Source organism: Pseudoliparis swirei, chromosome 2 (assembly GCF_029220125.1).
Source record: "Pseudoliparis swirei isolate HS2019 ecotype Mariana Trench chromosome 2, NWPU_hadal_v1, whole genome shotgun sequence".
Classification (NCBI taxonomy): Eukaryota; Metazoa; Chordata; class Actinopteri; order Perciformes; family Liparidae; genus Pseudoliparis; species Pseudoliparis swirei.
In genome coordinates, this window is record NC_079389.1 from 6,180,073 (window position 1) to 6,197,537 (window position 17,465).

Consider the following 17,465-nt stretch of genomic DNA (forward strand, 5'->3'; position numbering starts at 1 on the left):
CAGCTACAGTATATAAAAGAGGGTTATTATATCTTTGTTTTATTAATTCAGTAATGTTATCGTGTATTTTGTTTTATTTCACTTCTACAACATGCTCTGATTTCTTGTAATTCTCCATCTTCTCCCTGAAGCTCCTGCATTATGTTTGTGGGATTGTGATATAATTATTTATTTAATCTATTATTCAACCAGGAAATCTCCTGAGATGCATTATTTCTTTTACTCGAGAGACCTCGCCCAAATGGCATCATTAAGGCAATACAACATGACCTCCACCCTGTCAAACACACACAGACTAATTCTGGCACGTGGCACCCCAATATGTTCAAATGACTGCCTCTCAAGTCTCATGAACTAAATATTATTTTTTTAGCAAGCTATAAATATATATATTATACAATATCATTCTTTTTTTAAATGTGGTCAAATTTATCAATAGAGACAAAATATCCATCACTTAATTACTTTTAATTGTAATATTTATTTTTAAAAATGTTATGCAAAATCATCCGGACAATTAATCTATTAGTTTTATTTTAAAACAATGTTCATTTATTAGAACATGACAACTACACACATTATAACACTCACGCTACAAATCAGTGCTGTGCAATGTATCTATTGTATGATATATATATATTTATATATATATATATATATATATATATATATATTAGGATAGGAATATAACAGCATTTTTGCTTCTTCCTATACCTTTTCAGTCTTTCTGTTTTGTATATTATATCGAATAATATTGTATTGTATTGCAATGATTGACTAAATAAAATACACAACAACAACAATCACAACAACAACAACTTCACACAGTCACATAAAACACACACACAGTTGATTTGAGAGGCATGACGGAGCGAGCTATTTTAAAACGGTGAAGTTCTCCATAAAACAAACCTAAAAACATAAGATCACATATACAATGTTTGTTCAATATTTACACTTTCCTACACAAACAATTAAGAGTGAGAATGATGAATATACTCTTAGACATTGTCAAGTATGAAAAAGACATGCAACAAGAATACTCACACATTAAAAACAAAGCAAATAAAATAAGGGAGAACTACGTTAAAATGGACAGAATAAAAACATCACGTCAGAGACACAGAACATAAAAGCATGCAGAGTAAATTAAATATATAAGAGCAGACAGACAGGTAAACAACAACAACAAGAGACATACATGCAGGTGGAGACATACAGACACCAGACAACTGACTGTAATATGATATTTAATGCATTATTGGTTGAACATTGCAGGTTCTGATGTAAGCCCCGTCTCTCCATCTTGCAGGTCAATGTGGCTACTAAAGCGGCTATCTGGGGTATCTGTGGATTCCTGAGGCCCGTTTCTATAGCAACCCATTCCTCCTCCTGAGTGCTGCTGCCAACTTACCCGCCCTGCCACACAACAATTACTCCTCATCCCCCCCACCCCCCGGCCAATTACCGGCTTTTAACTGCTGGAATGGACACCGAGTCGACCCACTCGGGCTACTCCTATCACTCCAGCCGCTCGGGGAGATCAAACCGACACGGGTATGTTTCCTCTCCGGCCGCCTCCTCCTCCGACTGTGCATCCGTCTATTTCTTCCTTCCCCGTTACGCGCCGCGTCTCTCGCAGCAGCAGCTTTCGCAGCAGCAGCTTTCGCTATTGCATTTCATGTCATAACTTCAGTGCACATGTGAGTTGTGTTTGTCTTCAGTTGGGTTGTGTTGGGTTGTAGACAAATGAATCAGACCCAGAGAGAGAGAGAACAAGGAGACGGAGAGATGGAGACGGACAGAGTTTGTGGATTAGGGTCGTCACAGCTGAGTGAATCTAACCTATTTCACTGATTTACATTTGATTCCCGTTCTGTCCATTTCTATCTCCATTTCCACCAGCGGTGGGACTGCAGCTAGTTATTTATTTCACTATTAAATACTCTGTTATTGTCTGTCTCTTGTCCCCATGTAAAGCGTCTTTGTGTATTTAGAAAAGTGCTATATAAGTTTGAATTATTATTATTATTATTGTCCTTATGTGTTGATTAATCATTTGTGCCAGCTCTTGTTTTATATGATAATAATAATAATGAGAACTTTATTTATATAGCACCTTTAAAAACAAAGTTTACAAAGTGCTCTACGTAGAATCGAGGCAAAACAAATAGACTCATGAAAAATGTAAATATTAAATAAAAAACAGACAAACTACATTAAGGGAACCAAATAACTGCATAAAAGGACGACATCACTTAAAAGCTGTTCTATCAAAATGGGTTTTAAGAAGTGATTCAAACAAAGTTGTACGCGTGTATTTGTGTTTGAGTAGTTTCTGCTTGTATGTATGACATTTTAAGAAATGATTATTCGATTCAGATTTTTTTTGATCAATAGAAAATGTATGTGTGTGATATTTTAGTGATTGATTCTCTGGTCACATATCAAGCAAACATTTAGTTGTTGGAGATTTACATGTATAAGGATTTTCAGATTTTCTTTGAGTTATTTATTATTATTAAGTTAACTGGATTTTGGGGTTGAGGACTGTTACAGGAACTTTGAATACATCAGCATCTGATTAATCAGGGTGATTATTTACAATTGTCCAATGCTATTTACAGACAAAATCATAAATCAAGAAATATATCACCAGATGAATTAATAATAAGTAATACAAAATTTAAAAAATCCCATGATAATATGTTTTAACGATCCTAACTTCCTGCATCTATATTCCTGTTGTGTCTGTTCGTGGAAGCCGTGAGCGGCACAAGGCCAGCAGCAGTAAGGACAGCGTTCGCTCTGAGAGGTCCGTCGTCATCAACCCCCCCGACACGCCCTCCCAGGACTCCCCCGTTCACAATGGAGAGGCGCTGCCAGGAGAACCCACGCCAACAGGGGAGCAGGAGGACGAGGCCCAGGTATGTTACACAGAACTAATCATGTCATTTATTCCTTTAGGCCCAGTAATCCGTTTACAGCTTGAACTGTGAACTCCGTGACCTTTTAAACTCGTCCTCAGAGCAGCTGGTTGCCCGATGCCAAAGCGCCTCACACATAATAACAACGGTGACAAGGGATCAGATCGGTCAGAGGATTAGAACCCATCTTATAGGCCTAGATTTATACGGACAACACTATCACAGTGTGTGTGTGTGTGTGTGTGTGTGTGTGTGTGTGTGTGTGTGATACTGGGTATAACTCTAGTGTCTGATCACTTTGAAAGCGAATTGATCGCGGTCGCTCCACAAAGCTGATTTTGCTAAACTCTGCAAGCAAAATAGTTTTGTAAGTGAACCCGGGGAGCAGAATGCTGTGATAAAGCAGCTCAAAGACAGAATACATGTGTAGCTGAGCAGAGGTTACAGATTGACCAATATCTAACGTAGTTCTTATTTTGAGTTAGATTAAAAAAAGAGCTTAACCCAGAGACTGGAAACAGCCAAAAGGAAAATAAATCCAAAATACCAGCACCTACAAAATTCCACTTATCATTTCTTGTTTATAATCTGCACAATAAACTAAGTTGTAATTTTACAGGAGGTTGTGCCAGACTTCCTGGAGTCACTGCTGTGCCACTGTCCGATTACCTGGCATAACCCCCAATCAAATTGTATGGTTTATTTTGTGGTTATTTTTGTGTATTAAACAAACAGGATATAACACATTGAGCTCTAGAGGTGCTTGTAGGTGTTTGCTATTGCTTAGTACACAGTCAGGCTGTTTCTAGTTAACTGCCTCCTGTAGCTACAGCTCCATATTTAGCGGACAGATACGAGACTTTTATCGATCTTTTCTAGCAAGAAAAAGTATTTCCCCAAATGTCAAATGACTATTCCTTTAAATGCAGATGAGCCGCAATAACTTTTTTTATTTTTTATGGAGTGAGAAGCAAAATAGCAACTAAATGAAGTGAAAAGGAGTTATTGCTCTTTAGAAATAACTGCCTCAGGCTTCTTTCACAGGCTCTCTGACCTACTCTAGGAAAAAGAGTCCATGTTGTCATTGTGTATGCAATGTGTGGAAGAGAAAAAAAGTGTGTGTGTGTGTGTGTGTGTGTGTGTGTGTGTGTGTGTGTGTGTGTGTGTGTGTGTGTGTGTGTGTGTGTGTGTGTGCGTGCGTGTAGGGACGCTGAGGTCTGAAGCTGCCTGGAAAAGATGTCCTATAGCAGGGGTGTCAAACTCCTTTTCACCGTGGGCCACATCAGCATCATGGCCGACTTCTTAAAGGGCCGGAAACACTTTTTAAACTCCTCGAACATATTGTTAAATAACTCTCTTTGCATTTGATTATTGTTTTTTTGAGTGTAGAAATATTGTACATAAGAAAATTTCTCTAATATTACGACATGAATCCATTTAATTTGAAACCTTCAAAATAAAAGCACGGGAGATTTTTCTTCAAGCCGTCAGGGGCCACATAAAATGATGCGGCGAGCCGAATTCGGCCCGCGGGCCTTGTGTTTGACACCTGTGTCCTATAGAGACCATATAGTATTATTTAATAATTATGATGAAGACACGCCTTCAGCCAGACTTTCTGACCATGTCGGAGAGGGCTGGCCTCTGTTTGCTGCGCCTGCTCTGCTCTGCAGCCACATTCCACCACGTCTTGTGATCGTCGGCTCGCAACATTACCTCCGTTATCCGCAGTGTAAGGTAACCTGCCATTGTTCTGGGTTCGCCCTTCAGACAAATATGTCCAAACGGCACAGCGGCAGCAGCAGCATTACCAAAAGTCCACCCCAGCCAGTGGTGTTTGTGGGTGGAGCTGTGTCCGATGGTGCTGACACACCAACGGGCTCCAGTGCACAGAGACGTCCTCACACACTGAGATTAGCTTGAGCATCCAGCCGAGCGCCACTTTGGGGAAAGCTGATATGAATAATCCTCAATGTTTACACGGATGCCTATGACATCAGGATACGATCTTGGACCACAGCTTCGGTGTCTGTGTGTGTGTGTGTGTGTGGGTGTGTGTGTGCGTGTGTGTGTGTGTGTGTGTGAGTCATAGAGACCAGGACTGTCACTGAGACGTTGTTATTTCGTGCCACAGGGCAGTGAATTCGAGACACAATGTGAGCTCTAGGAATACCGACGCGTACGGGGAGAAGCATATTTAGTTTAGTTTGATTTGTAGGAATCGTGCCAGACATTTTAATCTCGGACCATTTCTTTTTTTGTCCCATAGCTCCTATGATTCGAACAAAAACAGTGTCACTAATGTGTAAATATCATTTCAACCCCCGCCATTCGGGCTCGGTTATTGTGTTTGGTGTGAACTGTGTAAATCAGTATGTTGTTGTTGTTGTGTTGTTGTGCCCACAATCCATATACACCCTCTGCCAGATAGAAAGACTGCCAAGCAGGCGGCAGCAGCCCCCCCCCCCCCTTCTGTAACCCTTCAGTTTAATCCTCTCTCATTTACTCTTCCTCCTCGCTTGACTGACTGTAGAGATCCGGTCTGATTAGTGTCGTGTTAATCTTTGGGATTAATCCACTGAGACTTAATGGCTGGTTTTTAATGGTGTAGTAGCTCGGGAAGCGATACCCTGTTCCTCTCACACGGGAGACATGAGAATAAAAGCTCGTCCGCGTATAAACCATCTGTGTCTATTTACCTGACCGTGACTTTTCACAGCTAACATTATCACAGTAGAAAAAAGTATATATATATTTATATATTTATATATATAGATATAGATATAGATACTGTATATATATATATAAATATATATACATATAAATATATATATATATATATATTTATATATATATATTATATATATATATATATATATATCAATATATGCACATAGTCTACGGCACCAAACGAGGTAAACTTTTTTTTTTTTTACTCCCTCAGAGTGATGAGTGACACCAACATTCTGGTTTCTCTGCTGACTCTCAGCTTCTTTGAGCTCTATAATCACCCCCACTGTGTTGTAAGCACAGCCAAACTCAAGATTGTGTCACTTATATCGACTAAAATGGAGAAGGAAAAAAAATTGAAAACCCCTTTGCTGAATTTAAAAGACAGCGTCAACTGAGCAAACGTTATCTGTGGAAGGATGTGAAATGCTGTCAAGAACAGCTCCAGAACAGATGTATAAGTGGAGCTGAAGTGGAGGTTGTTTAGTCAACTGTGCTTTCCGCGGTTTAGAATGAACTGTGGAGATTAATAGGATGTTGTTTTTGAATTCACACTTGGTTCCTTGGAGCCTGTTAAAGAGGGAGGGAAAGAGGATGTGAGAGGACTAGAAATGAGATTGGATACTAAATGGAGTTGACGCTGCACTTACATATCTGACCTCTGGCCTCACACATTAGTCTGGAAGGCCGACACCCAGAATGAAATCCTGCTTCTGGATCCTCCCCCCACCTCCTTTTTTTTATTACTTATATTCCACACCTTAAACTACTGCCACCCTCCCTCCCTCTCGCTCCCCCTTTCCCTCCCTCTCCTCTTCCCATGCTCATTCATCTTCTGGCTCCGGTTGGCATCCCCCTCCTCCAGCAAGGTGGACTTAATTAGCTGTGAACAGCAATGGAGGACGGGATTCATATTTATGCACCGTGTTCATTCTGCCTTCTCCTGATTGGAAATGTGCAAACGGCAATTTCATATTTCACGTTCCACAAACGGCAGCAGGTTCCTTTCATCTGCAAACGTTATGTAAACTTTTTAAAAGGCATAATTTACAGTGGAATACGACCGGTGAATGTGACCGTCTGCTGTCTGCATTGTGACTGCTTGATGTGCTTTGGTGTGTGTGTGTGTGTGTGTGTGTGTGTGTGTGTGTCAGTGTGTGTGTGCGCTTATCTGTTCAGTCTTTTCTTCCAGCCCTCACTCTTGCCTCTGCAGCTGCTGTTCCTGTGATTGGTTGTCGTTGGACAGATACACAATGCGGTGACGCTCTAGGGAATAATGCTTTGTTAATTACTTGAATTAATGACAGGCGCACACAAAAAAAGGAAATACCTCTTTAGAGCAGTTGTGTCATTCATTTATATTCCCCATTGCTCTTTCTTGGAAATATTTATGCTAAAAATGACCCTGCTGGCGAAAAGAAAAATAATTGACTCTAATTTGCTCTGATGGACCTGGAACGATCCATCTTTTACGTGTGTGTGTGTGTGTGTGTGTGTGTGTGTGTGTGTGTGAGTACACGCATATGTTGCCATCTTTTTTTCCAGCACTGTCAGTCTGCATTACTTCAATGGGACTTCAAAGGCCTGTCATCATGAGGCTAAAAAAAATAAAAATAAAATGAAACACGTCTAAATAGCACGAAGGATTCGCCGCGTGAACGGTGATCCATCAAATCCACGATTGCTCATGCAAAGACGGTAGTGAAACACCATAATGGATGTCAGATGCAGGTTTATATTTACCAGTTCATTCAGCAGTTTCTCACTCTATTTTTGTCAGCCATTTAAAAATAACAAAGGTACCTCTAGGGCACAGGTGTCAAACACAAGGCCCACGGGCCAATTCCGGCCCACCACGTCGTTTCATGTGGCCCCTGATGGCTTGAAAGACACGTGATCATCTTTTCTTCAAGAAATTTAAGAAAAATTTAATGTGTTTTTATTTTGAAGGTTTCAAATTAAATGGATTTATGTTATAATAATAGATAAATATTCTTATTTACAATATTACTACACTCAAATAAACAATAATCAAATAACCTTCAATCTTATATAGCGCTTCTCTAAGTTCTAAATGCAAAGAGAGTTATTTAACAGTAGTTTCTGGAGTAGTTTCTACAGTGTTACAGTTACAACCCTTTGAGGTTTGAGGGCGGCCGTGATGCTGACGTGGCCCACGGTGAAAATGAGTTTGACACCACTGCTCGGGGGGTTCCAAGGAAAGCAGATAGTTGTGCTTGTTGTCGCCCATGCTATATGATATCTGATCTGTTCTTCCCCACCCCGATTCCAAAAGGTGAACAGATTTAGTTTTTGTTTGCGCTCACAACATTTGACATTTAAAGCTGCACCGGCCACTATTTCTATTCACTGGATCAAATAACTATAATGAATGTGTTAATATCACTAAAGAATGTGCCCCTTAGCTCTTCGGACACAAATGTAAATGTTGCACAGTGCCGGAAACTTAAAACACATCTTTTCCGGCTATATCTGGATTAAAAAACAGATTAACACTTCAGTGGCACTTAATTGGCTCTTACTTATGGTACTTTTGTAGTTCAACTTTTTTGAAGAAATGTAACTTTCTGGATTCTTGTTGTTCTGACTTTGTACTCTTGATTGAATACACTTATTGTAGTCACTTTGGATAAAAGCGTCTGCTAAATGGCATGTCATGTAATGTAATGGATGTATGAAAAGGAAATAATAAGGTGAGATAATATGCCCCGGGGCCATAAATCTCATTTAATTCAGCTTAAAGAGAAGCTGTTGGGGTCATTTGGGTGAAGTACCAACATAGAATCAATCAATCAATCAAACTTTTATTTCAGACTCAAGGTCCAGATAGTAGAAAACATTCAAATACAATAAAAAACTTACAAAATCACAAGTAAATTACATAGAACTACAAATGCTTTATAAATAACCAGTTGTACCAATGTCTCCACAGCTGGTAGCGTGTACTGAACTTTATACTTGATAAAACCAGGATGACATCAATAAACAATCCAATTTCTCTAAATACACATCTCTGGCTTTTAACCCTTCCTTCGCCTTTCTTCCCTCAGGATGATAACTGGGGGGAAACCACCACCGCCGTGACAGGCACCTCCGAGCTGAGTATTTCCCAGGAGGAAGTGGTCGGCCTTGGGAAGGGGATGCACGATCGGACCCAAGACTTGCGACGTTACCTCCCCCTGGTGGTGGGCGTGTGTGTTGGGCTGCTGGTGCTGGCCACTCCCCTGGCCTTCCTGCTCCTTCCGGCCGTGTTGTGGCCAGACCGGTTGCAGGCGTGTGGCGCTGCCTGCGAGGGCCTCTTCCTCTCCATCGCCTTCAAGCTCCTCATCCTCCTGTTGGCCATGTGGGCTTTGTTCCTCAAGCCGGGCCGCGCAAGCCTGCCCAGAGTGTGTGTGTACCGCGCCTTCCTCACCACACTCATACTCCTGCTCACAATGTCTTATTGGCTCTTCTATGGGGTCCGGATCCTCGACGCACAGGTGGGTTAGAGCTGTGTCTGTAACGAGTTGTTGCTGCCTATCTCGCTCCAGAGAACGAGATTATTCATCTCAATAACACTTTTCCGGTTATACAGACACTACCGTTCAAAAGTTTGGTGTTTTCCATGAAAACTCACACTTTTATTGATTAAATTAATTGTAAAATGAATCAAGAATATAGTCACGACATTGACAAGGTTAGAAATAATGTTTTTTTATTTGAAATATTAATGTTGTTCTTCAAACTTGTCTCTCACCAGCAAAACTGTTTTCAGCTGCGCTCACATAAAAAGGGTTTTCAAGGGTTTTCTACTCCTCCGTTAGTCTTCTAAGGCGATAACACAATGTACCATTAGAACACTGGAGATGGGCCTCTATACACCTATGTATAAACTTCATTAACAACCAGAGAATAGTCATTTACCACATTAACTATGTAGAGAGTGTATTTATGATTCATTTAATGTTATCTTCATTGGAAAAAAAACCCAGTACTTTACTTTGAAAAATAAGGACATTTCTCAGTGACCCCACACTTTTGTACGGTAGTGTAAGTGGAAGACAATGAAATAATTGTTTTTCATCCCGCAGTAAATGTTTCATTCATGTGTCTGAGCAGGATGAGGACTACCACGGCATCGTCCAGTTCGCCGTGTCCCTTGTGGACTCCCAGCTGTTTGTCCACTACCTGGCCGTGGTGCTGCTGGAGCTGCGCCACCTCCAGCCCTGCTACAGCGTGTGCGTCATTCGCTCCACCGACGGAGAGACACGCCACTACAACATCGGGCAGCTCAGGTACGTGTAGAGTTCCTCAGGAAGTAGGAGGATTAAAGGAAGTATAAATACATGTGAATATGACCCATCAGTAACTTCTTTTCAATTACTTCTTAAAACCCATTTTTATAGAACAGCTATTAAGTGATGTCGTCCTTTTATGCAGATCTTTGGTTCCCCTTATTTATTTTAATTTTAATTTTTTAATTTTTTATTTTTATTTAATTTTTTATTTTAATTTTATATTTGTATCTTACTATTCTATTTGTTTTGCCTTGACTCTCTTGTAGAGAACTTTGTAAACTGTTTTTAAAGGTGCTATATAAATAAAGTTATTATTATTATTATTATTATCTGTACAGTACACATGTGCACACACACACACACAGGCACTTGGTCACAGTCATACACTGAGGAAGCATGTGTGTAACATCCCCAGGGAAGACGGGCACAGGCAGTTACCCATGAGCCTCCTTGTCTAGAAATTGAGGGCAGGAGCGATACAGTGCACAGAGGCGGCCATCTTACTTTATTCCTGTATGACTTCAACACATCTATGAGATCACTGTGTCAATTAGATTTGTGTGATGAGGCGAAAAATGTAATTATTATTTTTTGCATGCCAATGCAGAGGCAGAAACACACGGACACACGTTGTATTAAATATAGCTTCCAAACAAATGTCACGCGTCGACACGTCGTCGTCACATCCGACAACATTACAGAAGAACGCTAAACGTGTGAGGAGCAATATAATAACACACTTCATCAGGCTTCAGCCCTCAAATGTAATTTCAGGGCGTAATTCAGTCAGCCGGGATGTACGTTGTGTTTCTCGCGTCTTGGCGTTCACCCGCCTCGTCTCTCTTTCCTCTCACGCAGCATTCAGAAGGCCGCTCTGTCCATTCTGGAGTATTACTACAGAGACTTCCCGCTCCATAACCCAGCCCTGCTCTCCGCCTCCAAACACCGCGCTGCCAAACACCTGGCGGGGCTGAAGGTCTACAACGTGGACGGTGAGTCGCCTCCTCTTTTCAAATCAGTACCTTCTGGATTTTTACAGGATTTTTCTCCTGATGTTTCATTGGTTCCCAGGGGCCTACTTTAAGACGGTTTCATATGCAAAGAGAAACTTATTTTAAGGCTTAAAGAGTTCGCCAGCCCCCAGGGTGAGTCTCAACTGAGAGCCCTGTTTCCATGGTAACGGGCAGTGACACCTGCTGACCGGTGGCACCAAATGACAAAATGGTGGGAAAACTGAAATCCCAATTCTTTTTTATGTCCTATTTTCTCACAATATTGCATATTGCGTAATGAGAAGGTGGACAGTTTTAAATATATATTAAATGTATGACGTCGGGCGTCGTTACGGACTGACGAGTAGCAGGAGACCTGAGCCACAGCTCACTGTGTCGAGCTCTGATGTTTGAGCTGTTACACTTTTCACTGAATTTAAATAGTCCTGGGAAATGTTCAAATGTTTTCTGCTGGCGTGTCGGGAGCTGAGCGGTTTGATATCGCTACGAGAGAGTTTTCATAGACTTGACATCTATCGTAAGGCTGCTATTCGTTGGCTCTAAGCCAGAGTTAAAGTCTTTGTAGTCAGGACCCTGGTTTACATACAACCTCCGCTGCCTCTGCTCTCTTCTTGTGATGTTTTCCCATCTCCCTCTCCGAGCAGCTTTTAAACACAAACTGAGAAAGTACCTTTTGGACAGTAAGTACAGATTAAAGTCCTCAACATCACTCCGCCCAGCAGTTTATCACAGGAAGCCCCGAATCTCACGGTTCGGTTCCCTCCATCTTTACTGCACTCTGAAGCCTCCGTATGTATTGCATTTGTGGCAAGCACTCCTACTACAGTACACTCACACACATGCCAACTGTGACGCTGCAGTGCTCTTGAAGTGTGGCCTCCCTGCACCCACGTACACACACACCTTGTAATGTCACATATTGCACTCTTTTCCCGTTGAAATGCTCCTCTGTTCACGACCCATAAACCCCCACTACAGTGGATTTGATGATCTACGGCAGGGCTGCAGTCTAGGATACGCTGTCCTCACAGCCCCTTCGATCCACCCTCCACCCCCACCCCACCCCCACCCTATCAAAGTGCGGCGCAGAGGCCTCTAGGGGGCCCGTGGAATTTCAGGCCCTAAATAATTCATCAAAGTAACGCTCATTCCTCACATACTTCCACATTTCTCCTCCCTCCTGCTCAGCCCGTCTCAAGCTCGCCTCGTGCTCCCCCCCCCTCTCTTTCTTATTCACAATCACTTAAAATGGCTCCGCTCTTGCATCAATATGTAGGCCAGAAATGTAAAGAGGCTTGTGTTCACCCACATTTACTACAGTACACACTAGACTAGTTTTTCATCCATATGTTATTGCGACTTTCAGCATCTCTTTCTCACCTGCACACACACATACACACATCATCACACATATGCAGATCCGGTTATTAATGATTTATATCCTCACCTGACCGGCAGCGTTGACTCTCGATAACCTCCCCCCCCCAAACGGTTCTGATCTTCATTCATATCCACCAGACGTTACACCCCCCACAATAAAATCCCAGGAACTAATATACTGCTGTGCAAAGCTCCATTAGCTTTATGAGTTCCTCACACCAACCAGTAAATTCACAGATCAGACGAGAACTACGGCCTTTGAAGCGTACAGATAATGAATATTCTCTGCTTTCTGCATCAGAGAAACTCCCATGCTTCCAGAGGAATTTTCCTCTTTTCTCAGTTCTGTAATTAACATTCTCTGTGACTGAGACCCATGGATTTGCAGGACGCCCCAGATAAGAAACACAGATTAACATGCATGCCAAACTATACAATGGATGTAACACTGAAGAGACTGACTCACAGTGGAGCTGTCCTCCCACACCCCCCTTTCTATCCACGATTCAGATTGAGATAAAGCCCATTAATCAGAGCTACTGCTGGGGGTCAGGTGCTATTTTCTCCCTGATAAAAGCTAATATGGCCAATTTGCCTCTGTCCTCCCCTTTCGGTGCAGCCCCGGGGAACACTGCAGGAGCGCAGCCCGGTAATGGGAATCAGTCACGCGCCATGGTTACAGCTGCCGCCAAGCGCAAAGACACCGCCCCCAACGAGCTGTACTACGAAGAGGCCGACTACGAGAGGAGAGTCCGTAAACGTAGAGCCAGGTGAGTCACGGGAACGACTCACGGATCCGTCAATTACAAATTTGCCTCAGAGGGCTTTGCAATCTGTACACATACGACACCCCTGACCTTTGACCTCACATCGGATCAGGAAAAACTCCAGAGAAATAGAAAAAACCCTTTCACGGGGAAAAAAGAGAAGAAACCTTCAGGAGAGCAACAGAGGAGGATCCCTCTCCAGGATGGACAGAAGAATAGATGTCATGTGACCAGATGAACAGTGTCCCAGAGTTACATAAACATTCAATATGACAGAAGATATGAATAATTAGCAGTAGTCATGGACCATGATTCAGACCTCCACCATCCATGAAACAGAAGGAGAAAGAGAGGAGGGGGGGGGGAGTCATCAGTGTGAGAAAACAAGTGAGAAGCGACTCGCATTTGTTACAATAGCTGAAAATAGTTCAAAAGTTTTGGCCCTTCTCTATACTAAGTAATATATATATATATATATGGTCAAAAGTTTGGGGTCACCCAGACAATTACGTGTTTTTCATGAAAACTCACTTTTATTCATTAAGTGAATTGCAAAATTAATAGAAAATATAGTGAAAACATTGACAAGGTTAGAAATAAAATAAAAATTATTGTAAATATTAATGTTGTTCTTCAAACTTGTCGCTCAAAGGAAGGCCAGTTTTATAGCTTCTCTCACCAGCATAACTGTTTTCAGCTACGCTCACATAAAAAGGGTTTAGTCACAGTCATTTACCACATTAACTATGTAGAGAGTGTATTTATGATTCATTTTATGTTATCTTCATTGAAAAAGACAGTGTTTTACTTTGAAAAATAAGGACATTTCTAAATGACCGCAAACTTTTGAACGGTAGTGTAAATATATAATAATACAACTTCAAGGAACATTTATGTAACAGACGGATGAAGCCAGCTGTGTTATGTCTTCCATGTCCATGGAAAAGGACTAACAGCCGTGTGTGTGTTGCCTCTTCGTCAGGCTGGTGGTAGCTGTGGAGGAGGCCTTCACACACGTCCGACGGATGAAGAAAGAGGACGAGCGTACAACACCGTCCGACATCATGGATGTGCGTGAAGCCGCTCTGGCTATATTTCCCTCCATGGCCCGGGCCCTGCAGAAGTACCTCCGCACCACCAGGAGGCAGCACTGCCACAGCATGGAGAGCATCCAGAAGCACCTCGCGTTCTGCCTCGTCAATAACATGAGCCCGAAGGTGAGCTTGGCTTTTGAACCTCTCTCTCTCTCTTTGACCTTTAGGGTCAATTTGACCCCATTCAATGTGGTCTCAAAATATAAGATTGACATGGTGTTTTTTGCTTCATATTTTATGACTTTTCCAAATTTATACCAAGTTGTTTTGGGTGATATTGAGCAGGCACGTGAACAGACATGTCGGGGGGCGGGTGCTCAAACCCCAAAAAAGGGCACCCATCGCCAAAATGATTTATCTATTGATCACTGTAACTGTAAGTTAAGCAAGTAATTGATTGCTAGGCAACACCTGAAACACATTGTGTCGTGAGAAGACATGAGAGCTGAACAAAATGACATGTTTTCTATTAACAATTACAATTTATTTTCATTTACAAAATGATAGAAGTGAAAAATACCATATAATAAACACACGAGGAGGAGGGGGGAGCATGTCGGGCCAAATTCTCACAAGAACTCAAATAAATGTCAGACACCAAAACACATTTGGAGGGTATTGATGACAGAGAGTAATCTTTATTCTTAAATACTTATTAATGAAGAAAAAATGTGTCTCCAGCAGAAGGGGCACTTTTCTCATCCAGGGCAAAAGGGGAGGAGCTTGAGCACCACGAGGTCTACCTGTGCACGTGCCTTATATTGAGGTCACTATAACATGTACTTTTATAATCTTCAAAAAACTATAGGGCCCTGAACATAACCATAGCTGTAGTCACACATGATGTGGGGAGGGGAAATATGGTTCCCATGAAGATATTGATAGTTCGAATAACATGGGCAACATGAACAAACATGTACTTTTTTATTTAAAGGACTATTTAGTTAGTCAACAAACACACATAAAGTACCTGCCACTTGAACTTGGGAAATAATTTGAATTATAATACTTTTCTGGAGGTTTTAAATTGCTGGAGTCAAATTGACCTCAAGGGTAATTGATGTTAGTACATTTGAAGTTAACAGGAGGATTAAATAAAATATTGGAATTCCAGAAAATAATGTGTCGTTAATATTTCAAGCCACAGAAAACTGGGATAGTGGCACTCCCAAAAGAAAAAGAGAAATGTCCACGTATTTCCAGATCGATAATCATGTTTTTGTAATTCCAAATGGTGGCCAAAATTATGCAAATCAAAAAAAACATCTTATATGTCCTTCACAAAGTGATGTTCTTGGTGAACACAGAGTTTCATGGTCTGTGTCTGTGTGTCCAGGCCTTCCTGGAGGCCTACCTGGCCCCGAGTCCGACCCTGCAGTACGGACCCGAGCGCTGGATGGCCGACCAGTGGACTTTGGTCAGCGAGGCTTCCGTCACCGGCGGCGTCAAGGAGGGGTCCGAGTTCCTCCTGAAGTGTCTGGACTTTAGTTTAGCTGTGAACATCAAGGGCATCCCGTACATCCGACTGACCGAGGAGTTCATCGACCCCAAGTCTCACAAGTTTATACTGCTGCTCCAATCAGAAACCTCCGTTTAACACAGTGGACCAAGCGCTGCTGATCTGGACTTACGGGACTGTTACCATTTACAGTTTGTTTACTGTTTACTTTGTTTACTGTTCCAGACTTTTTCAACAACAAAAATAATTTTGTACTGTTTTTTTTACTTACGTGTGTGGAATTTCCTCACATGGAGCATCTTTTGTCCTTGTCTTTGTCACGGTCGACAGAGAATATCCAGTTCAGGTGTTCCTCACGCAAATGTTCTTTTATTTGCATGTGCCAGTGTGAGCCTTCACGGGAGTTTTTTTTTTTAGGGGGAGGGGGTCATGATTTAGGAGGAGTGTGTTTGATTTAGGAAGAAGTGTAGTATCCACTTGACTTGTCTCTTCTTTCTCCTTAGCGTTACCATAGTAGCCAGGATATTTAATATAACCCGCAACCGTTTTTACCAAAAGATTGTCTCTTTCAGTCTCGGCAACAATTATTTAAACGTCCCATATTACAGATGTATGTACAGTATTTATAAGTGAATATACTTTATCTCTCCAGACTTTTTTATATATTAACATTTTGCATTGCTTGAATTTCTTTTTTTTTGTATTACCTCGTTAGAGTCCTTTTACCTTGTCTGTATTTAGACTGTAAATACACGCAGACATTGTTTGTGAATGTCAAAATCACTGGAATTTATTGGACTGAATGCCAACCACAGTACAGCTGAATACGGATGGTCTCGGGCATCGATTGTGAACTAACTGTGTGTGTACAGATGAGTGTGTGCAGCATGCACTGGACCACGTGTACAGGCTGGGAGAGACACTCCCTGTGGATGACCTTTAATATCAAGAGTTAAAACCGCCACCTTTATGCTGTTTAATTCCAAAACATAATTCCCCTTTTTAAATCTTAATTCATCATGAGCTGCACATAACAGCACCGTCCACATAATATAAATCCTGCATTATAGGACAATGCATAACCTAATTTTTACAATATTTAGGACATTGAGAGATTGCAAATGTTTATATCAAGTGTAAATGAACTCCACCCAGTGTCAGTATTTCTGCTTCCAGTGTTGTGTCTCAGAGGCACACTGCTACCACCTTTCTCCCGGAACAGTAACGCTGTGTGAATATTTGATCCGTATTTTTAAAAACCCCTTTGTATTTATGAGGCCTGGTACGTTGTTACATTTATATCCACACAAGTGTTACTGTGGTCGCTGATGGTGTAGTTTTGTTTAGGCTTTTAGGGTGTCAATGGTTGCAAATAGTTCTTGACTACACATGTGCTTCAGTTATAGTTAGAGTGTGCGTGCGCGCGTGTGTGTGTGTGGGAGGGAGAGAATGAGGAAAATGGAAAAGAAAGGGAACATGAGGAAGAAGAGAGGTTGCTTTTTCGAAAATGCTTTGTCCTTGTCTTCTTTTATACAACAGAACGTGTAAACTCACAGGAACTGTGTCAAAGTCACATTTGTAAAAAGAATAAATATTTGTATCAACCTTGTCAAGGTATTTGAGTGCTGTATTTTGTCATGACATCTCTGGCTAAATGCCCTTGTGATGTCGCCCTTTATTGCCTCTCCGCTGTGTGGATTCTCTTTTCACTGAAAATATGTGCCAATATGTGTTTTCCGGATCAAAGTGACGTTAACCAGCGGTACAATAAAGGTGCACACATATTTCCTGGTGGCA

At 41.5% G+C, this 17,465-nt stretch overlaps 1 protein-coding gene across 1 annotated transcript; it reads left to right on the forward strand.

Annotated features, from left to right (window-relative positions):
- Positions 1-1,483: 1,483 nt before the first annotated feature.
- Positions 1,484-17,277, forward strand: LOC130204288 (vang-like protein 1). Its single transcript, XM_056430900.1, has 8 exons — positions 1,484-1,557; positions 2,765-2,927; positions 8,729-9,157; positions 9,777-9,952; positions 10,814-10,947; positions 12,968-13,118; positions 14,098-14,332; positions 15,546-17,277. The coding sequence occupies exons 1-8, from the start codon at positions 1,487-1,489 to the stop codon at positions 15,804-15,806; spliced, it is 1,620 nt and encodes a 539-aa protein (XP_056286875.1). The 5' UTR covers positions 1,484-1,486; the 3' UTR covers positions 15,807-17,277.
- Positions 17,278-17,465: the final 188 nt, after the last annotated feature.

Excerpts from the sequence above, each read along its gene's own strand:
- LOC130204288 (XM_056430900.1), top strand. The coding sequence starts at position 1,487 with ATGGACACCGAGTCGACCCACTCGGGCTACTCCTATCACTCCAGCCGC. Across the intron at positions 2,928-8,728 it reads AGCAGGAGGACGAGGCCCAG|GATGATAACTGGGGGGAAAC; the intron begins GTATGTTACACA and ends TTCTTCCCTCAG. Across the intron at positions 10,948-12,967 it reads GAAGGTCTACAACGTGGACG|CCCCGGGGAACACTGCAGGA; the intron begins GTGAGTCGCCTC and ends CTTTCGGTGCAG.